Source organism: Ranitomeya variabilis, chromosome 8, assembly GCF_051348905.1.
Source record: "Ranitomeya variabilis isolate aRanVar5 chromosome 8, aRanVar5.hap1, whole genome shotgun sequence".
Classification (NCBI taxonomy): domain Eukaryota; kingdom Metazoa; phylum Chordata; class Amphibia; order Anura; family Dendrobatidae; genus Ranitomeya; species Ranitomeya variabilis.
The window spans coordinates 212,936,992-212,959,883 of NC_135239.1; the positions used below are offsets into that span (position 1 = coordinate 212,936,992).

Here is a 22,892-nt window from a genome sequence, read left to right on the forward strand (position 1 = left end):
CACTATCTGATGCAGAAGTGAGAGCTGCTGCAGAACTCCTCTAATCTTCTACTCTTTACTGGAGTCTGTATTAGAAGGGGATTCCACCTGAGACGCTCTGGTGGTCTGGGAGTGTGCGGGGGTCACTGAGCCCCCACAGGAGACTTCTGGCGGAGTTCACCTTTACAGGCCGAGCGGCGTCAGTACAAGTTAATAACATGGAAGTAGTTTCTGAGATTTCAGCAGCTTTGGAAGACGCCATGTTTACTTCTCACAGTCCCTGAGGTTCGGAGTTCCAGGTTTTGGCACAGACGAGGTCCCCGGATCGGTATCAGTCGGGGGTCCGCCCCACTAGGTGCTCTTCATGTAACAGGACTCTCAGGTGCTTGGAAAAAAAAAGACCAACCGGGAGCTAGAGAAGGCCGACCATCTGATCGATCTGCCGCATGTAGACGCTCTTCAGGGGCAGGGAGTACCGCCGCTCCTCGGGAACCCGGTAACACTGGAGACAGAGAAAATCACCAATAAGACACTGCCAAGACATCACTGCTACAGCTCCGCTGCACTGTCCACTGGAGTCTATGGTGGTCCCAAAATATGCCTTCTTGTCTGACAGACTCAGGCTCTACAGTCTCATCATGCTTTATACTGCAGCTCTGCTCCACTCTTCTACATGAACTCGTCCCATCAGCAGCTCAGGCTGTGTGGAGTCAGAACCTCGGGTCACAATTCCCCAATATGAGCAGAGCGTGGGGGGACATGGCCCACAATCCCGCACCCCATCACTTACGTTGGAGCTGGAGTTGGCCGCTCGGAGCTTCGTCTGGGCCAGTTTCTCAGGGTCGGATTGTGGTTTTCTCTCAGGTGTGAAGATGTCCCTCCAGGCTTTGTTCCTAAAACGAGGGTCCACAGGAATGAGATGCCCCTCGGTGGTGAAGAGATATTTGCTGCCCGTCACATGTACTGGATTTTCTTCATCAAACAGCTGCAAACAGAGGAAATAGTAGAAAGGACTGAGGGATCACATTACACCCCGTCTGGTGGCCCTGGGCCAGTCCTGGCACCAACAGCTCGATAAGGCTCAAGTTTTAGAAAACTGCCCTCACAGCGATTCCCCGCTGAGTCAGCAAGTACAGGGTTAAGCTGTATGAGCGAGCGCCGCGCTTACCAAGAATAAATATTTGCAAGTTTCACTCAAGAAGAAACTTTCCATGCGATCCTCCTGAGACTTGTGCTCCACGTGATGCAGCGTGGCATAGCCGCACCTGCAAGAAGCCAACATGGCATCAGCAAAGGAGGAAGAAGCGAGACTGTGTCAAGAATAGGGGACGCTGTGGACCCTGTAACACTCACTCCGCTCTGGCATGCTTCTCCAGGCTCAGCAGAATATCCATCCCCACGTGCAGGTAGAAAGGATTCTTAGTGGCCTTTGGAGAAAGCAGAGGGATGTGAGAAAGGGACCAACATCTGCTGGAAGATACAAATACGGGCATAAAACATGGTCCCTCATTATATAAATCTGTAGTGAGCGCCCCTAGTGGTGACTGTATAAATCTGTATGTAATGAGCTCCCCCTAGTGGTGACTGTATACATCTGTATGTAATGAGCTCCCCCTAGTGGTGACTGTATACATCTGTATGTAGTGAGTTCCCCCCTGGTGGTGGCTGTATAAATCTGTATGTAGTGAGCTCCCCCTAGTGGTGGCTGTATAAATCTGTATGTAGTGAGCTACCTTTAGTGGTGACTGTATACATCTGTATGTAGTGAGCTCCCCCTGGTGGTGGCTGCATAAATCTGTATGTAGTGAGCTACCGTTAGTGGTGACTGTATACATTTGTATGTAGTGAGCTCCTCCTAGTGGTGACTGTATACATCTGTATGTAGTGAGCTCCCCCTAGTGGTGACTGTATACATCTGTATGTAGTGAGCTCCCCCTAGTGGTGGCTGTATAAATCTGTAAGTAGTGAGCTCCCCCTGGTGGTAACTGTATAAATCTGTATGTAGTGAGCTTCCCCTAGTGGTGGCTGTATACATCTGTATGTAGTGAGCTCCCCCTAGTGGTGACTGTATACATCTGTATGTAGTGAGCTCCCCCTAGTGGTGACTGTATACATCTGTATGTAGTGAGCTCCCCCTAGTGGTGACTGTATACATCTGTATGTAGTGAGCTCCCCCTAGTGGTGGCTGTATACATCTGTATGTAGTGAGCTCCCCCTAGTGGTGGCTGTATAAATCTGTATGTAGTGAGCTCCCTCTAGTGGTGACTGTATACATCTGTATGTAGTGAGCTCCCCCTAGTGGTGGCTGTATAAATCTGTAAGTAGTGAGCTCCCCCTGGTGGTAACTGTATAAATCTGTATGTAGTGAGCTTCCCCTAGTGGTGGCTGTATACATCTGTATGTAGTGAGCTCCCCCTAGTGGTGACTGTATACATCTGTATGTAGTGAGCTCCCCCTGGTGGTAACTGTATAAATCTGTATATAGTGAGCTCCCACTAGTGGTGGCTGTATAAATCTGTATGTAGTGAGCTCCTCCTAGTGGTGGCTGTATAAATCTGTATGTAGTAAGCTCCCTCTAGTGGTGGCTGTATAAATCTGTATGTAGTGAGCTCCCCCTAGTTGTGGCTGTATAAATCTGTATGTAGTGAGCTCCTCCTAGTGGTGACTGTATAAATCTGTATGTAGTAAGCTCCCCCTAGTGGTGGCTGTATAAATCTGTATGTAGTAAGCTCCCCCTAGTGGTGGCTGTATAAATCTGTATGTAGTGAGCTCCCCCTAGTGGTGGCTGTATACATCTGTATGTAGTGAGCTCCCCCTAGTGGTGGCTGTATAAATCTGTAAGTAGTGAGCTCCCCCTGGTGGTAACTGTATAAATCTGTATGTAGAGAGCTCCCTCTAATGGTGGCTGTATATTAATCTGTATGTAGTGAGCTCCTCCTAGTGATGGCTGTATAAATCTGTATATAGTGAGCTCCCTCTAGTGGTGGCTGTATAAATCTGTATGTAGTGAGCTCCTCCTAGTGGTGGCTGTATAAATCTGTATACAGTGAGCTCCCCCTGGTGGTGACAGTATATAAGTCTGTATGCAGTGAGCTTCTTTCTTTAATTTTAAGGATCATAATTGTGAGGAAGAAAATAATAATCTTTGTATTTATATAGCACTAACATATTCCACAGCGCTTTACAGTTTGAACACATTATCATCACTGTCCCCAATGGGGCTCACAATCTAGATTCCCTATCAGTATGTCTTTGGAATATGGGAGGAAACCGGAGAACCCGGAGGAAACCCACGCAAACACGGGGAGAACATACAAACTCCTTGCACATGTTGTTCTTTGGGTTTTGATCCCAGGACTCCAGAGCTGCAGTGCTAACCACTGAGCCACCGTGCTGCCCAGAAAGAAAGAAAACTGCTTCTAAGTGTAAATGAAGGCTGACCTGGTAGAGGAGGTAGGTGGACTCCACCAGTTCGGGCCTCAGAGGGTAGAAGGAGACATCGGGCGCCTGCAGCTGCCAGTTGTACCTCTCGGGCAGAGCTCCGTAGCGCTTCCATATCGCATAGTAAAAGGCGTGAAGGCAAATGGCGTCCTCTATGTCCCCCTTCAAGACCTGCATGGAAGAGATCCATGAGCACAGCCATTCCGGAGAGCTGACACTCTACATGAGGAGCGCTGCTACCTGCAGGCCGGGGAAGAAAGCCTGGAGAGAGTCTATCCACGTGTTCATAATCTGGCCATTAAACATGTTCACATTGACGTACAGTGGAGGGTCCCCCTCACCTTCATTGCAGGATGCCCGCCTGGGGGAACAGAGATCATGGCTTCAATCACAGCGTACACTTCTACTCTAGTCACCTCCAGAGCTGCACCAAGGCTCCTTCTGGTTCCTTGTCCAACCTGACCGTTCTCAGCTGGTCATTGTCTGGGCAGGGCCTTGCAGGTGTGGTTACACGTGGCACAGTATGGTGGTCTGACCCGACCCCCTGGCTGCCCTGCACTTACCCCCTGCGCAGGTGGTTCTGGATGCTTCTATACGCCTCATTAAACATGTGCAGGTCTCCGTCCTCCCCAAACAGGATGTACGACTTCAGCAGATACTCGAAGAACGAGTCCAGGCCGGCGCCCAGGCCGCTCAGCTTGCCGACCCACTGACCCGTCTGTATATCCACCACATTGCCTGCAAGTGGAGAGAACAATGAGGACATAAAGGCAAAATACAAAGGGGAGCACCTCAAAAAGCAGACTCACCCAGAAGACCCGTGTTATTGCTCCGCAGACCCCAGAGAGCTTGCACGGCACGTCGGGCCACCCACTCAAAGGTGGAATCTCCAAGGAGGCGGCTGAGGATCCCGAACTCCACCAGCAGAGATCCGGCCCCCGCAGTGCAGGTCTCGTTCAGGCTGTCGGGAGGGACCCCCTTCTGCAGATTCACCTGGACGCAAGACGAAGGAAAGCAGCGGTCAGCACCAAGGACGAGTCAGAAGTATAAGAAACCGGGGAATCTCTGAATATCAAAAGTAGCCACTCAGAGAGCCGCGGAGAGCAAGACATGGAACGTATTTTTTGGACTATAAGACGCACTTTTCCCCAAAAATGTTGGTGGAAAACGGAGGTTCGGCTTATAGTCGGAATGTACCGTACTTACAATTAGCGAGGTGGCAGCAGGAGTCGGACGATTGTTCCGGTGGTCCGACACTGCAGGCCGATGATCTCACTCCCATCCCGGTGCGGCAGGTTCGGCGGTGCGGGGACTCCAATGACATTTTGTGAAATCCCGGAGCCCCTGCACTTACATTGACTCGATGCTGTGGCCTCCGGGAAAATGGCCTCTGGAGGCGGCGCATGCACAGATTCAGATCTCGGGAGTCAAGATCTCATTGCCAAGATCTCAATCTGCGCATGCGCCGGCGGCCACTTTCCCAGAGGCCACAGCATCGAGGCAAAGTGCGTGCAGGGGCTCAGGGATTTCATAAAATGTCATCGGGAGTCCCCGCACCACCGAGCACCGCTGAACTTGCAGCACCAGCCTTGGGATGGGATTTCTGGGAGACCACCACATCACAGCACTGAAAGTGTGGGGGCTCCGGGCTTTCACAAAATGTCGGCGGATCTCCCGCACCAGTCTAGGTCAAATCATCGCCGGACCACCAATCACCCCGTTACTCTGCTCCACCAGCGCTGCTGATCCCCCAGGGTAAGCTGAATTCGGGACTGTAAGACGGACCCCTATTTGACGCATTAATCCCACCCCCCCCCCCCCCCCCCCCCATTTCCCTTCTGAAAATTTGGGGTGCGTCTTATAGTCCGAAAAATACGGTATGTGCCCCCCTATCTGGAAACCCCTGCCCTAACATACTATATGGAAAAAATTCTGTGTGTCCCCCACAGTCACCTCCAGGATCTTTCCTGACCCCCCATTCTACACTCGGACATTAATATGGAGTTGCTCCTCTGCGGATATAACGGCTTCGCTCTTCTGGGATGTCTACAAGATTTGGAAGGATTTTGTGGGAATTTTTACCCCATCAGACGCAGATATTGAAGTGCGATCCATCACCGCACAGAACACGTCTCCTCCAGAGTCCAGTGGTGGCAGCTTTACACCACTCCATCCGACGCTCGGCATTGTGCTTGGAGATGTACGGCTGCTCGGATGTGAAGTTCTCGGAAGGGGGCGCAGTGTTTGTGCTGATGTTATACCGGTGGGGGATGTTACATACGGGGGGGGGAGGGGTCGATGGGGCAGGATGTTATGCAGTGGTGGTGTTGGTGGGGGGGGGGGGGGGTTGGGGGGTTGCAGGAGAAACTAATTCAGTGACTAAGTCGTGACATCTGATACTTTCCCCAGTGTTTGCACTTCCCCTATTGTCTGAAAATCCCCTCTCACAGTCTGGTCTGAGGCCTCTGTGGTGACTGCACAGATCGTGTCGGACGGTGGAGCATTGTGATCGCTCCTGGGTGCACGGATGATGGGAGTGATTCTCATCTACAGTTGTTCGCACCCGTGCCCCATTTTTTGGCTCAGCGCTCGTACTCTTGGATAAGGCATTCCGGTTCTGGTGTTTTCAAATGCTGGAAGCAGCCGGACGGCGAGGTCGTGCGCCATGTGCAAAAGTTCATCATCATAACCATTAATTGTCATGTTGCCGAAGGGCTGCCGGGCGTCAGTCAGGATGATGTGTGCGGACAGCAGACTCCCCAAAATCCTGCAGAGATGACAGGGGAAGGAGTCAGGAACACAGACATGGCCGAACTGCAGGAATCAAGACATTCCCCATTATGTTATGATTTACAGGAAACATTGAGAATAGCCTAGACTCCAGCCACATCCAGAGCTGCGCCGCAGCCTAGACTCCAGCCACATCCAGAGCTGCCCCGCAGCCTAGCCTCCAGCCACATCCAGAGCTGCGCCGCAGCCTAGCCTCCAGCCACATCCAGAGCTGCGCCGCAGCCTAGACTCCAGCCACATCCAGAGCTGCGTCGCAGCCTAGACTCCAGCCACATCCAGAGCTGCGTCGCAGCCTAGACTCCAGCCACATCCAGAGCTGCACCGCAGCCTAGACTCCAGCCACATCCAGAGCTGCACCGCAGCCTAGACTCCAGCCACATCCAGAGCTGCACCGCAGCCTAGACTCCAGCCACATCCAGAGCTGCACCGCAGCCTAGACTCCAGCCACATCCAGAGCTGCGCCGCAGCCTAGCCTCCAGCCACATCCAGAGCTGCGCCGCAGCCTAGACTCCAGCCACATCCAGAGCTGCACCGCAGCCTAGACTCCAGCCACATCCAGAGCTGCACCGCAGCCTAGATTCCAGCCACATCCAGAGCTGCACCGCAGCCTAGACTCCAGCCACATCCAGAGCTGCACTTACAATCCTGCTGCTTGTACTTACCCAGCAGAATTCAAAATGCAGCTCTGGAGGTGACCGAATATCAAGGTCAGTCCGATATCATAAAGCAAGGTATTTACAGAGGGCTTTACTGCAGGCAGTCACCAGACTCCTGACTGAGAAGACGACGTACTACAGAGCTCAGCTCACAAACGGGACGTGGGAACCACTCACCTTATGGTCGCCTCGAACACCTGCACAGTGGAATCCTTATCGAAGGTCACAGTGTCGATCACCAGGCGCACGGCTCGCTGAAACTCGCTGACGTTGCCCATAACCTGAAGACAGAAGACGTTTCACACTAACACCGCCGAGCTCCCGCCCCTCCGCAGGGTCCTACAGTGCAGCCCCTCATTCCCAGAGACTCGGCAAATCCTCGGCTTTGTCTTCTACTCCTGTCACATCCAGAGCTGCTGTCACCCGTCGGCTGTTCGGTCGGGGTCTGTAGGTGCAGAACTGCGATGTACATGAGCACTCAGAGCGAGTGAGCGTCCATGTGTTCTCCGAAGGGAGCGGGAAGGAGCTGCTGCCAATCACCAGACAGCGGCCACCATAAGAGAACACAGGGCACAGCAGCTCACTCCCCGCTCCCTCCAGAGAGCACATGGACGCTCACTCGCTCTGAGTGTCCCTGTACATCGCAGCTCTGCATCTACAGCCCCCGAGCGAACACCCGACGGGTGACAGCAGCTCTGGAAGTGACTGGAGCAGAGGATGCAGAGTCCCCAAAGCTCCGACTGTGACTGCAGGATCAGGCGGCCACTCACCGCCAGCGTGTCCAGGGCATCGATCAGGGTGAGGGAATAATTCCCCAGGACGTCATTGATGTTAAGGTTTGAACTGAAACAACAGAGTGACAGGGGTTAACGGCGCGGAGACCGAGGTTAAGGGGGGAAAGGCGGGCGAGCAGAGATCTTGGGGGTCAGGGGCACAGAGATCTCAGAGATGGGGGCGCACAGATCTAGGGGAGGCGCAGAGATCTCGGGGGAGGGTCGTAGAGATCTCAGGGGTGGGGCGCAGAGATCTCGGGGGAGCACAGATCTCGGGGGAGGGGGAGCACAGATCTCGGGGGTGGGGGCGCAGAGATCTCGGGGGTGGGGGCGCACAGAGATCTCGGGGAGGGGGAGCAGAGATCTCGGAGGGCGCAGAGATCTCGGGGGTGGGGTGCGCAGCGATCTCGGGGGAGGGGCGCAGAGATCTCGGGGGAGGGGTGCGCAGAGATCTCGGGGGAGGGGTGCGCAGAGATCTCGGGGGAGGGGTGCGCAGAGATCTCGGGGGAGGGGTGCGCAGAGATCTCGGGGAGGGGGAGCAGAGATCTCGGGGGGTGGCGCACAGATCTCGTTGGGGGGGGAGCAGAGATCTCGGGGGTGGGGTGCGCAGAGATCTCGGGGGGTGGCGCACAGATCTCGTCGGGGGGGGGGGGGGGGCGCACAGATCTCGTCGGGGGGGGGAGCAGAGATCTCGGTGGGGGGGAGCAGAGATCTCGGCGGGGGAGCAGAGATCTCGGCGGGTGGGAGCAGAGATCTCGGCGGGTGGGGGGGGGCAGAGATCTCGGGGGGGGGGGGCAGAGATCTCGGCGGGTGGGAGCAGAGATCTCGGCGGGTGGGGGGGGAGCAGAGATCTCGGGGGGGGGGGAGCAGAGATCTGGGGGGCGGGGGGAGCAGAGATCTCGGGGGTGCACACCGCCTCCAATGTCACACGTACACACAGTGCGGCTGCCGTCCCGTCACTTACGGGTTCCCGGTGTCCGGCCCGCGGCCCCGGCACAGGATGGGGTTCAGCTCGTCCTCCGGGAAGGCGTATCTCATGTAGTTGTCGTAGCCAAAAGAGAACATGCCCCGCGCCATCTCCCGCATCTCGCGGCGCAGCCCGGCCGGGAAGGAGCTGTACCGGCGCCCATATTCGTCCCCGAGGTGGAAGCGGCCGTAGGAGGAGCGGCACACCGCCGCCTTCACCGGCCGCACGCCCCGCGCAGTCCCCGGAGAGATGAAGCCCCTCAGAGCGTGGAGCCCGAGCCGGAGCAGGAGCAGCCCGAGCACGGCCGACCACCAGCGCATCACTGTCCCACACTTCCGGGACATGCCCCGCCCCGCTGTCTGATAGGCCGCATGCCAGCACACGACACGCCCATTTCCACATCACTAGCTGATTGGCAGAATCTGATCACGAGGGGCCGGCAGCAGCCAATCACAAGCCAGCACGTCAGACGACTAGACTCAGCGGCATCACGTGTCCATAGAGAAGCTTCCGGGTTGGAGGAAACCACGCCCCTACGTCTTGTTTACATCTGTTCATCCCACGTGATTGGCCAAGGTGTCACTCCCAGTCACGTGACATCACTAATTCCTATAGAGTGCCAGTCACCAACATAGTGACCACACGACAACATAGTGACCACACAGACCGCACTGCCAGTCACCACCATAGTGCCCACACAGACCACACCGCACGGCCAGTCACCAACATAGTGACCACACGACAACATAGTGACCACACGACAACATAGTGACCACGCTGCCAGACACCACCATAGTGACCACACAGACCACACCGCACGGCCAGTCACCAACATAGTGACCACACGGACCACACCGCCAGTCACCAACATAGTGACCACACGACAACATAGTGACCACACAGACCGCGCTGCCAGTCACCACCATAGTGCCCACACAGACCAGACCGCACTGCCAGTCACCAACATAGTGACCACACAGACCGCACTGCCAGTCACCACCATAGTGCCCACACAGACCAGACCGCACGGCCAGTCACCAACATAGTGACCACACGACAACATAGTGACCACACAGACCGCACTGCCAGTCACCACCATAGTCACCACACAGACCACACCGCACTGCCAGTCACCAACATAGTGACCACACGGACCACACCGCACTGCCAGTCACCAACCTAGTGACCACACAGACCACACCGCACTGCCAGTCACCAACATAGTGACCACACGGACCGCACCGCACTGCCAGTCACCACCATAGTGACCACACAGACCACACCGCACTGCCAGTCACCAACATAGTGACCACACGGACCACACCGCCAGTCACCAACATAGTGACCACACAGAGAGCACTGCGCTGTCAGTCACCAACATAGTAACCACACGGACCGTACCACACTGCCAGTCACCAACATAGTGACCACACAGCGCTGCCAGTCACCAACATAGTGACCACATGGACCGCACCGCACTGCCAGTCACCAACATAGTGACCACACGGACTGCACCATGCTGCCAGTCATCAACATAGTGACCACACCGTGCTGCCAGTCACCAAGTGACCACACCGTGCTGCCATTCATTATTATAGTGATGACTGAACGTGCTCAGATAAGGTATTATCAGCCCATGCTCGGGTGCTAACAGAGTATCTTCGGCGTGCTCGAATAATATGTTCAAGTCCACACGACTGCCTTTCTCGCGGCTCTTAGTCAATCCCTGCATGTGCTTCGGATACCTAACGAATCATGCAGCCACAAGGACTTGAACATATTTTTAAAGCACACCGAAGACACTTGGTTAGCACCTGAGCATTATCATATAACGCCTTATCAGAGCACGCTCGCTCACCACTATAATGCAGTGTCAGTGAACGGATCCCAAGGAGATGCTGGAAAAGCAACTGGTCTCCTGGGGTGTTCCTGGTACACGGCCAGTCTCATGGGTTGCTTCCAATGCGCACTTAATATTCTGCAGTGTTTTGCATGGCGGGTCATTCTCTGTATACAGCACTTCTAGCAGGGCGCTCCCGGCACGCGGCGAGTCATTGTATACAGCACTTCTAATGGGGTGCTCCCGGCAAGCGGCGGGTCATTCTCCATATACAGCACTTCTAGCGGATAACTCCCGGAATGCGGCTGGTCTTTCTCCATATACAGCACTTCTAGCGGATAACTCCCGGCACACGGCCGGTCATTCTCCATATACAGCACTTCTAGCGGGGCGCTCCCGGCACGCAGCGGGTCATTCTCCATATACAGCACTTCTAGTGGGGCACTCCCGGCACGCAGCGGGTCATTCTCCATATACAGCACTTCTAGCGGGGTGTTCCCGGCACGCAGCGGGTCTCATGGTTCATTCTTAGAGTACAGCACTTCTAGTGGGGCGCTCCTGGCACACAGCAGGTCTCAAGGGTAATTTTTTCCATATACAGCACTTCTAGCGGGGCGCTCCCGTCATATGCAGCGGGTCATTCTCCATATACAGCACTTCTAGCGGGGCGCTCCCAGCATGCGGCGGGTCTCGCAGGTCACGTTCCGTATACAGTACTTCTAACAGGGTGCTTCCAGCATGCGGTGGGTCTCGCAGGGCGCTCACGGGGCGCATCCTGTGGGGTGTTCCTGGCACACAGCAAGTCTCGGCCATTCCTGACATTCTGCAGGGTTCACGCTGTGCTCTTTTGGGGTCCAATGGGATGATTCATTTCTATGGACACGTTTGCTGTGTACGCTGGGACCATTCTTGGGGCACATGTTTAACATGAGGGAATACCATGTCATGAATGTGCTGGAGCAATAAACAATTGGTTGCACAAGTCTACACACCAAATAAAATCACAGCGTCCACAGAGCTGCACTGCGCCTAGTAGACCTGTCACTGTGCTGGGTGCTAAGAGCGTTCTGACATACGGTGTAAATTGGCTTTTTTCTCGATGTAACATCCAGCCACCGCGGTAACAGCAGCGACCACAGCACAACCGTACGGACACACGTGTGCGCGGTTCATGCAGCGACCAATCACCTACAGTAAGAACGAGGCGCAGGCCGGGTCTCGTCTACCAGTTTATTTGTATCTAGGACTCACCAGTGTGCAGACTCCCGGCTCAAACAAGGATGTAACATCATCGCCATAAATAACACATAAAGCTTTCCCATAATGAAATAAAAGTGCTGTACAGTTAAAACAACCCAAAAACCTCCCAAGTGTTAGCGATCATGGAGGAGGGGAGGCGCCAGTCACTAAAAATCCATCAGTCTATGTACACAGTGAAGATGTCAGATATACATGCAGCAGCCGACGTCCACAGAACCAAAGAGGAGGCGCGACTGCAAACACTGCCGGCTACAGGACCCAAAACAAGAAGTTTTGAAACTTTCTAATATACTTTCCAATTCTTTAACATGTGCAAGATCTCTGCTTCATGTCAGAGAACGGAGCATATTCCTGTTTTTACCCACAACATAAGTTAGTGCTCCCCTAACACTTGGAAACCTTTCTGTCCTGTTTGCTACAATGTATCAGACTGGAATGCAGGGGATTGTCCAGAGTGGATACAATTGTAAGAAACCCTCATGTGTGAGATGCATCTTTTCTGTACAGGTTTTAAGCCCTTGGGACAAGTAATATTGTTTCCATTTGTAGACAGCAAGCAGAGCTCTAACACTGCGAGGAATTAGAACATATATCATTGTTTGCACCCTGGATTTTGCGCACTTTTTCGACATTCCCTTGTCATAAACGTGAATGTATTTTCACTGCTATTTCTAGTACATACGCTGGAGCTGTTAACCATTTAGGGTGAACGCTTTTTCTATATAAAAGTCATGTTTTCTAAACTGGTCATAACAGTGTTAAAAAAAAACAAAACGCATGTACACTTGTAAAACTTAAAAAAAGTCAGAATTTGCGCAATATTCCATATTAATATTTGATACATCGGGCTCCGTTCTCATCTAATATCAGGCAATGCATAAAACGTGATTAAAAAGTTGCCTCACATTTATCATTAATGTTCAATTTCTGATAAATAGTGGGGCAGTGAAGTGAGAACACGAGATCTGGCGCCAATGACGACCGCTCTGCTGATAACGGACCTTGTGGATATTTCATGTAACAGACAACAGCAGATTTATTTTGTGTTTTCTCCTCCCCGTGACTGATCATAAATAACATTGAGCCTTCAGGCCTGCTGGGATTTGTGGTGCCAGTTCTGTCTATCGTTAAGGATCATTTACATTTTTCAGGGTTTCCCACTTTGACATAACATTAGGATAAATTTCGCTCATTGCCATTCTCATTATGATTGCTGTCAGAGAATAGGAACCTTTATATTTGCAATTGAGGCAGGTTGTAAAGAACAGCAAAGTGGAGGCAAATCAGACTCTGCAAGTAGGACATAAGGCACGAGACAGAACAGACGACGTACACGGGGGAGCGCTGGGGCTAGATGCATGGAGCAGGAGACAGGTGGAGACTCGCTCAGAAGTGGGAGCTCGGAAGGCGTCCAGTGTTTTATTCCCCTTCTGTATACAGGTGAGGAGAAACACTTTAAACCCATCTAAGGGGGGAAAGAACTTCCGTGGTAGTTTTTAGATTTTAGGCAGTGCTTGAGGACGTAATGTGAGTGTTCCCGTCCTTGGAGACTTGCTGCTGCCACTTTCACTATACACGTCACTGTGTCACAGGATGGTGTATGCGATAATCGAGCAGAGTAATTACTTACTTATGTTGTACTAATCTCCTTTCTCACATCACATTCAGAGCTGCATTCACAATTCAGCTGCTCCAGTGCTTTGTTTCGGCTTTATACGCTCCATTATGTTCACGCTACACCCCGCCACCCATGCGCTGTAAAGAGGCAGCCACCAAATGAATCATAAACCGTAAGATTTCTCAAGGCAGCTCTCGCTGTGACTAGAGCAGAACTGATTTGGCTCCAGCTCATTACAGGAAAGCACTTGTAAACGTGCTCAGATGTAAACTTGTAATAATCTACCTGTACCTTTAAGTAACCGCTTCCCTTTAAGCATCTCCACGCTCCGGATTCTGCAATTTCGCTGTTTTTGCCTCGTCTCTAGTGTCACTAAATCATCTTGGTTCTGTGGAAATCGATTTCAGATACAAAGAAAAGGAGATAAAAATAAAATGTGACTTGCAGCAGCTAAAACAAAGGCTCCGAGCATTGTAACAGCAGCTCTAGTGTCGCAGGTTAGGGGGGATAGGGAAGCGTACCAGAGGATGGGGGATGGAAGACGGAGCTGATCCCGGCCCAGGAGCCGCAGCCCCCGAGTACCACTGTTAGGTCATACAGAAGACATTTCCGCAGTTCTATCTCCTGGTCTTGACTGCTATGCCAACTACGGGGTAAGCAATGCTCTGCAAGCCAAGTCTGAGGGTGGACGGCCGGACAGAGCGGATGACTGTGACTTTTCACACTGGCACAGAGAAGATCTACAACCGTTCACATTGATGCTCGCGCTCCGCAGAGTCTTTAATAGCACGGACGACTTGATTGTTAGAAGAACGCAGGACCCCCGGGCTCCAGGGATTCACCCTGCGGCCCACTCCGCTTTGGCTTGTTTATATATTGGATGTATTTGGATGAAAGAAGCGTCAAAGTATCCACACGCTCCTGCATGGCTCTGAAGACTGGTGGTGAAAATGGAGAGAAGCAGCGAGAACAAGCATGGTGCAAAGAGCAGATATGAAGGCACGTAGTGTGTGGAGGGCAAGGCAATCCATGGTGGTGGACCAGACAGATGGAGCCAGCACAGAAATCAGGAACATAGGGAACCTGAAGCAGAAGGTGGGCTCACCAAGCCAGAAAAGACACAGGATGTAGGGCGGGCTCCATAGACGAGCTTTCTCCATCAGGACGGGCAGAACATGAGCGGAGCAGCAAAGGTTGTATCTCAAGGCAGAGCAGGAATCGAGGGAATGGGTGGAAGGCAGCAGCACATCCTCAAACAGTCGGGCACCACCCCGTTCCCCGCACTTCCACATGTCCCCAGGCACAGGGCAGGGAGATAGAGAGCACGTCCTCGGGGCAGGGCAGGAAGGGCACATTCCATAATGCGGAGCAGAAGTTAGTGTGACTCTTAGCTACGGCGTGACTTGGAGTGCTGGATCAGCCACTGCAGGGTGATGTCTGCGGAGAGAGGGGGCACAGGGTGAGTCTAGAGCGCAGACGCAGCGGAGAGAGCGAGGGCACAGGGTGATTCTAGAACGCAGACACGGCAGAGAGAGAGGGAACAGTCTAGAGCGTAGACACAGAAGAGAGAGGGCACAGGGTGAATCTAGAGCGCAGACACGGAAGAGAGAGAGGGTACAGGGTGAATCTAGAGCATAGACACGGCAGAGAGAGCACAGGGTGAGTCTAGAGCGCAGACACGGCAGAGAGAGCACAGGGTGAGTCTAGAGCGTAGACAAGGCAGAGAGAGAGGGCACAGGGCGAATCTAGAGCAGAGACACGGCAGAGAGAGCACAGGGTGAGTCTAAAGCGTAGACACGGCAGAGAGAGGGCACAGGTGAGTCTAGAGCATAGACACAGCAGAGAGAGCACAGGGTGAGCCTAGAGCGTAGACACAGCAAAGAGGGCACAGGGTGAGTCTAGAGCATAGACACGGCAGAGAGAGGGCACAGGGCGAATCTAGAGCAGAGACACGGCAGAGAGCACAGGGTGAGTCTAAAGCGTAGACACAGCAGAGAGAGGGCACAGGTGAGTTCAGAGCATAGACACAGCAGAGAGAGCACAGGGTGAGCCTAGAGCGTAGACACAGCAGAGAGAGAGGGCACAGGTGAGTCTAGAGCATAGACACGGAAGAGAGAGCACAGGGTGAGTCTAGAGCGCAGACACGGCAGAGAGAGCACAGGGTGAGTCTAGAGCGCAGACACGGCAGAGACAGCACAGGGTGAGTCTAGAGCGTAGACAAGGCAGAGAGAGAGGGCACAGGGCGAATCTAGAGCATAGACACGGCAGAGAGCACAGGGTGAGTCTAGAGCGTAGACACGGCAGAGAGAGGGCACAGATGAGTCTAGAGCGTAGACACGGCAGAGAGAGGGCACAGATGAGTCTAGAGCATAGACACGGCAGAGAGAGAGGGTACAGGGCGAATCTAGAGCGTAGACACGGCAGAGAGAGGGCACAGTTGAGTCTAGAGCGTAGACACGGCAGAGAGAGGGCACAGATGAGTCTAGAGCGTAGACACGGCAGAGAGAGGGCACAGATGAGTCTAGAGCATAGACACGGCAGAGAGAGAGGGTACAGGGCGAATCTAGAGCGTAGACATGGCAGAGAGAGGGCACAGGTGAGTCTAGAGCGTAGACACGGCAGAGAGAGGGCACAGATGAGTCTAGAGCATAGACACGGCAGAGAGAGGGCACAGGGCGAATCTAGAGCAGTGACACGGCAGAGAGCACAGGGTGAGTCTAAAGCGTAGACACGGCAGAGAGAGGGCACAGGTGAGTCTAGAGCATAGACACAGCAGAGAGCACAGGGTGAGCCTAGAGCGTAGACACAGCAGAGAGAGAGAGCACAGGGCGAATCTAGAGCATAGACACGGCAGAGAGCACAGGGTGAGTCTAGAGCGTAGACACGGCAGAGAGAGGGCACAGGTGAGTCTAGAGCATACACATGGAAGAGAGAGGGCACATGGTGATTCTAGAACGCAGACACGGCAGAGAGAAAGGGAACAGTCTAGAGCGTAGACACAGAAGAGAGAGGGCACAGGGCGAATCTAGAGCGCAGACACGGAAGAGAGAGGGCACAGGTGAGTCTAGAGCGTAGACACGGCAGAGAGAGAGGACACAGGGCAAATCTAGAGCACAGACACGGAAGAGAGAGAGAGCACAGGGCGAATCTAGAGCATAGACACGGCAGAGAGAGCACAGGGTGAGTCTAGAGCGCAGACACGGCAGAGAGAGCACAGGGTGAGTCTAGAGCGCAGACACGGCAGAGAGCACAGGGTGAGTCTAGAGCGTAGACAAGGCAGAGAGAGAGGGCACAGGGCGAATCTAGAGCATAGACACGGCAGAGAGCACAGGGTGAGTCTAGAGCGCAGACACGGCAGAGAGAGCACAGGGTGAGTCTAGAGCGCAGACACGGCAGAGAGCACAGGGTGAGTCTAGAGCGTAGACAAGGCAGAGAGAGAGAGGGCACAGGGCGAATCTAGAGCATAGACACGGCAGAGAACACAGGGTGAGTCTAGAGCGTAGACACGGCAGAGAGAGGGCACAGGTGAGTCCAGAGCATAGACATGGAAGAGAGAGGGCACTGGGCGAATCTAGAGCGTAGACACGGCAGAGAGAGCACAGGGTGAGTCTAGAGCGCAGACACGGCAGAGAGAGCACAGGGTGAGTCTAGAGGGCAGACAGTGGAGAGAGGGGGCAAACGGTGAATCTAGAGCGAAGACGCAGCGGAGAGAGTGAGGACACAGGGGCAGTCTAGAACGCAAACACGGCAGAGAGAGAGAGAGCAAAGGGTGAGTCTAGAGCACAGACATGGCAGTGAGAGCATAGGGTGAGTCTAGAGCGTAGACACGGCAGAGAGAGCATAAGGTGAGTCTAGAGAGTAGACACGGCAGAGAGAAAGCACAGGGTGAGTCTAGAGCACAGACATATCAACATTAAAAAGTCTAGCACTCAACTTAAGCATAAAGTAGTTGATTTATTTGTAGCACTTGAAACGTTTCAGTCCGTGAGGACTTTCATCAGTCACGTGCTGTGCTAAGCCTATGTGGGAAATACTTCCACAGGAGAATGGTACACGTATTGTACAGAAGGGCCACCACGCTGTATGTCAGTAGCAATAGTATTTAATATAGCTTAAAGCAAATGCTGTGGGGGTGGGGCGGTGACCACACGTAATCACTTAGCATATAGGGGCTCTTAAAGCCGGATGAGAGAGCGAAGGACTTTGCCTCCAGACGCCGCATCCACCGTATGTTTCTGTAGCTGTGCACATGGTGTTTGTATTCTAGAGCACAGAAACACAACATGAAGAGCAGACTCACCAGAGCCTTGTCAGATGACAAATGCACTCGCAGGGTGCAGCAGGCCCCCGATAATAAATGCTAAAGCAGCACAGGTGCAAGCTACTGATGAGAGCAACCACCCACTCGCCCAAATATTAGAGGGGTTGGCTGCCTAGTAGCAAAAATGCACACAGGTAAGGCTTGCATAAGACACTATTCACACAGATAAATGTGATGCAGTGTGTCTGGACAACCTATTGATCATGGAATATGTGCTGCTTTAGCATTTATTATTGGGGGCCTGCTGCATGGGAATAGTGTCTTATGCAAGCCATACCTATTTCCATTTTTTATAGTAGGCAGCCAACCCCTCTAATATTTGGGCGAGTGGGTGGTTGCTCTCATCAGTAGCTTGCACCTGTGCTGCTTTAGCATTTATTATCGGGGGGGCCTGCTGCACCCTGCGAGTGCATTTGACATCTGACAAGGCTCTGGTGAGTCTGCTCTTCATGTTGTGTTTTTTTGAGTTTTTCTATGTTAGCTATTCTAGAGCCCAGACATGGCAGAGAGAGCACAGGGTGAGTCTAGAGCACAGACACGGCAGAGAGAGAGGGAACAGGGTGAGTCTAGAGCAGAGACACAGTGGAAAGAGAGGGCGCAGGATGAAGCTAGAGCATAGACACAGCGGAAAGAGAGGACAGAACTGATGAAAGGGCAGCAGCATGCCCACAACTTACCTATGTTGTCCTTCTCTTTGCAGGAGATGGAATAGCAGCAGATTTCCCGGTCTTGTATCATCGACAGGTGCCTGTGTGGAGAACACAAAGATAAGTGACGTTATCAGAAAACCAGATAATCAGGAGAAAAGTGAAATTCTGTCTGAAAATCTGGTACACGTGTGGCCCGATTAGTGACGAAATAAAGGTATAATAACAGGCTGTATAGGTGCAGATCTGCACTACCAAGCATGCCCTGTGGACTGGGGTGGCGCTATTTCTAGGGGCATAACAACATAACAAGCAGCCATGATTTTCTCAAGGTTGACAATCCAAAAAACAAAGGGGCAGCTGCATTCTGTAAGGGCCTTAGTTTTCTGATCTGTGGTAGCTACTGCAGTTTTTTTTTTCTTGGTGGGTCATTTTGCCATGTTTGATAGATAACCCTTATAAAAGGCTCAGCACATCCAAAATATGACATTTAGTGCTCACATTTTTTCGATCATTTGCCTCTCGTCCAGTGCACTCGGGAGGTCTCGCTTATTCCCAAGAACCAGAATCTGCAAACAGATAAATCAGGTCAATCCAACACTGCAGCCGAAAAATATCCTTTACTCCACCCCAAAAGTAGTTGTGTTGTTATTGGGTTAATATTTGTAATTTCCTAGTAAACTTTAGGAGGATTTATCTTGGGGTTTTGTGTCACTTTTCAAAAAAAATGTAAAAGTTGCAAAAGAAGTCACAATTTCACAAAATTTGACAATTTGTGGCTTTTTTTGTTTCCTCCTCAGTTTTCACTCAAAAAAAATGGCACTGCGCCCTTGCATAAATTTGGTGATTCCCTCTCCAGCATGACCCACCAAAACCTCTGTTTGCTGTCAGTGAAATATGTGTATAGACCGTACATATATTTTTTTTAGCCAGAGGCAGAAACGCTTAAAAACCAAAGACATCTCACAGCAGGGGGTGTAGTGAGAAGTCCACACCGGAGACATTTAGGTTATAAGGAAGCGGTTATGCGAGTGAGCTCTGAACAAGTCTCACCCACGCGATGGGAAATCTTTCTATGTAGAAACTGCTCTGCAGCGTGGATTTCTGCAGGTGATTTTCCGTTTTGGATTTTCACAGTTTTCTGGAGTATCAGGGGTCAACAAAAGATTAACTTAGAGGATTCCTTATGGAGGAAAGTGAACCAAACCCTCAGTGGCGAAATGTAGCAGATCTGTACGGTGCCTATGAATGCAAATATAAGTGTTACCACTCACTGACAGCAAACAGATATCTTGACAATGGAAAATAGTGTTTTCATTATTCAGTAGTTACTGGCGGTCAGGTATGGTGCTGGCTGGCGGACACGCACCGGTATACCCTGTAACTGTGGCTTTTCCAGCAGATTGTGCAGTTCATTACGAGACGCTTCTATCTTCTCGCTGTCGGCGGCGTCTACCATGTACCTGCGGCAGTAGAAACCGGTCACAGTAATTAGTGAGGATGCTATTAAAGGGGCGGGCACTGTTCTCAGGAATCCTGGCATTCCCAGGGCCACTGCATTATGACCAGCCGTGCTTTGATATGCCCCGTCCTGATTCGCTCTCTTATCACAGACAGCAGAGACACAGGAAGGTATAACTTACACTATGGCATTGACGCCCCGACAGTACCGCTCCCACATGCTGCGAAACCGAGGCTGCCCCCCGATGTCCCAGATCTGAAAAGGTAAGAATAAAATCCAGAAATTACATACAGAAAAGACAGACATCTCCAGATATTGTGTGTCCTCAAACAATAGCCTGGGGATATTTTAAGCTCATTTTCAGAATCTCCGCTTGCTGTCGGTGTATGAGATATTTTTAGTTTCCATCTACAGGCTGAAAACTGTTGGGAATACACCTTTAACAAAAAAAAAAGCAAGTATAAAATATTTTTACTTGCACCATAAATGTATGTGGAGGACTTAGGACGTGTGTCATACAGCCTCTAACAAAAGCTGCATGTATGTAGTGGCATGCCATCGAGGCCTCTGTTTGGGTGCCATCCGCCCGCTCCTCCCAAAAAGATTACAGGCCGTCATTGGGACTGTAAGTCCCCATTCTGCCATCTTTGCACCAGGCTTCATAGGAGAACGGTCATTTTCCCACATCCTGCAATGCCGTATAAATAGCGGCACATAATACAAGCAAAAAACAAGCACAGAGAAGGTGAGAAAGAAAGAAATTAAACGTTTACAAAATACATTAGCACAAAAAACTGGGTCTGACAGGAAGGAGTTAAACACATCACAAATTCCTCCTGTCCTGGTTGGTTACAATGTATCATTGGAGGACGCCTTCATTTACATTGTTTGGACAATTGTATCCATTCTGCTGTAATGTAAGTAGCTCAGGTGATGCAGGAAGAATGTATCTATTCACTGACAGCAAGCAGAGATCCAGGAGAGCGAGACATCAGGCTTATTTACAGAATACCACCCCTTTGACCCTTCACCATCTTCTCACCTTGATGGTGACGTTTCCTTTCGTCACTTTCCTCATGTTGAAGCCGACGGTCGGTATCATGTCCTCGCTGAAATGGCCCGACTACGGGAAGAGACCGGAAGAAGCATCAACATGGCTGCCGGCATCGCACAGCGCCACCACCATCGCACAGCGCCGCCACCACCGCACAGCGCCACCACCATCGCACAGCGCCACCACCATCGCACAGCGCCACCACCATCGCACAGCGCCACCACCATCGCACAGCGCCACCACCATCGCACAGCGCCACCACCACCGCACAGCGCCACCACCATCGCACAGCGCCACCACCTGGGGGTCTCCTGCCAGACATCTCTGTGCTGTGATCAGCCACCGCCGGACGGACGCAGAGGCCGCCAGAGAAAAGAAACAGGCAGGGTCCATAGCTGCTGGGACTTGTAGTCCCTTATATACTGCATTATGAGACTTGTAGTTCACTGTATGCTGGAGTCAAGGCATGGAGAGAAGTGTGGTTCATTATATGCTGGGACTGGTAGTCCCCCTTTGTACGCTGGGACTTATAGTCCCACTTCTGCGAGATGGGTCTTGTGGTCTATGTAATGCTAGCACCTGTAACTCATTACATGCCGGGACTTCTATTTCATACAATGTTGGGACTTGTAGTCCATGCAATGCTGGTGCTTGTGGCTTATCACATGCTGGGACTTGTAGTCCATGCAATGCTGGTGCTTGTGGCTTATCACATGCTGGGACTTGTAGTCCATGCAATGCTGGTGCTTGTGGCTTATCACATGCTGGGACTTGTAGTCCATGCAATGCTGGTGCTTGTGGCTTATCACATGCTGGGACTTGTAGTCCATGCAATGCTGGCGCTTGTGGCTTATTACATGCTGGGACTTGTAGTCCATGCAATGCTGGCACTCCGTGCTTATTACATGCTGGGACTTGTAGTCCATGCAATGCTGGTGCTTGTGGCTTAGTACATGCTGGGACTTGTAGTCCATGCAACGCTGGCGCTTGTGGATTATTACATGCTGGGACTTGTAGTCCTCATTTTGTAGGCTGGCACTCCGTGCTTATTACATGCTGGGACTTGTAGTCCATGCAATGCTGGAGCTTGTGGCTTATCACATGCTGGGACTTGTAGTCCCCATTTTGCAAGCTGGGACTTGTAGTCCATGCAATGCTGGTGCGTGTGGCTTATTACATTCTAGGACTGGTAGTCCCCATTTTGCACGCTGGCTCTTTTGGCTTATTACATGCTGGGACTTGTAGTCCCCATTTTGCACGCTGGCTCTTTTGGCTTATTACATGCTGGGACTTGTAGTCCCCATTTTGCACGCTGGCTCTTTTGGCTTATTACATGCTGGGACTTGTAGTCCCCACTTTGTAGGCTGGTACTCCTTGCTTATCACATGCTGGGACTTGTAGTCCATGCAATGCTAGCGCTTGTGGCTTATCACATGCTGGGACTTGTAGTCCATGCAATGCTAGCGCTTGTGGCTTATCACATGCTGGGACTTGTAGTCCATGCAATGCTGGTGCTTGTGGCTTATCACATGCTAGGACTTGTAGTCCCCACTTTGTAGGCTGGTACTCCTTGCTTATTACATGCTGGGACTTGTAGTCCATGCAATGCTGGCGCTCGTGGCTTATTACATGCTGGGACTTGTAGTCCCCATTTTGTAGGCTGGCACTCCTGGCTTATCACATGCTGGGACTTGTAGTACACACGCTGCCTTCCGCCCCCTCCCTTCTCACCGCTATGACATTGACAAAGGTGGTCTTCCCCGAGTGCTGCAGCCCGACCAGCGTCAGCTCCATCTCCTCCTTCCAGAACAGGGAGCGGAACCAGTCCAACAGCCGAGACAGGAGGGACAGCATGGCGGCTCCGGGGCAGGGGGCGCTCTGCTCAGGACTGGGGGGAACACAGGAGCCAGAACACACCGAGACCTCAGCTGCAACCGCCTCACCGGAAGCGGAAGTTCCGCCCGTGTGGACCAGAGCCAGGCTCCCTCTAGCGGTGGAACGCGGGACTGACAGCCCCATCCCAGAGCTGCAGTCCGTCACCTCACTACAACTCCCATGATGCCACTGCGCGGGCAGCCAAAGCC

The 22,892-nt window shown here is 52.2% G+C and overlaps 2 protein-coding genes across 3 annotated transcripts; both read right to left on the reverse strand.

Moving 5' to 3' along the window:
• Positions 1-222: 222 nt before the first annotated feature.
• Positions 223-9,224, reverse strand: EDEM1 (ER degradation enhancing alpha-mannosidase like protein 1). 2 transcript variants are annotated; one of them, XM_077276820.1, is made up of 12 exons: positions 8,604-9,042; positions 7,637-7,709; positions 7,044-7,147; positions 6,016-6,187; positions 4,230-4,413; positions 3,984-4,158; positions 3,661-3,781; positions 3,421-3,591; positions 1,333-1,406; positions 1,148-1,244; positions 770-964; positions 223-481 (listed from the first exon to the last, which is right to left on the reverse strand). In XM_077276820.1, exons 1-12 carry the CDS (start codon positions 8,948-8,950, stop codon positions 392-394), a joined length of 1,803 nt encoding a protein of 600 aa, XP_077132935.1. In that variant the 5' UTR covers positions 8,951-9,042; the 3' UTR covers positions 223-391. The 2 variants fall into 2 exon arrangements, with proteins under 2 accessions (XP_077132935.1, XP_077132936.1); XM_077276821.1 differs by lacking the exon at positions 7,637-7,709 and having other exon boundaries at positions 8,604-9,224.
• A 2,438-nt stretch (positions 9,225-11,662) lies between these two features.
• On the reverse strand, positions 11,663-22,868 carry ARL8B (ARF like GTPase 8B). The gene is made up of 7 exons (XM_077276842.1): positions 22,540-22,868; positions 20,797-20,877; positions 19,936-20,009; positions 19,662-19,755; positions 18,794-18,861; positions 18,323-18,393; positions 11,663-14,761 (listed from the first exon to the last, which is right to left on the reverse strand). Exons 1-7 carry the CDS (start codon positions 22,825-22,827, stop codon positions 14,712-14,714), a joined length of 726 nt encoding a protein of 241 aa, XP_077132957.1. The 5' UTR covers positions 22,828-22,868; the 3' UTR covers positions 11,663-14,711.
• Between the last annotated feature and the right edge of the window lie 24 nt (positions 22,869-22,892).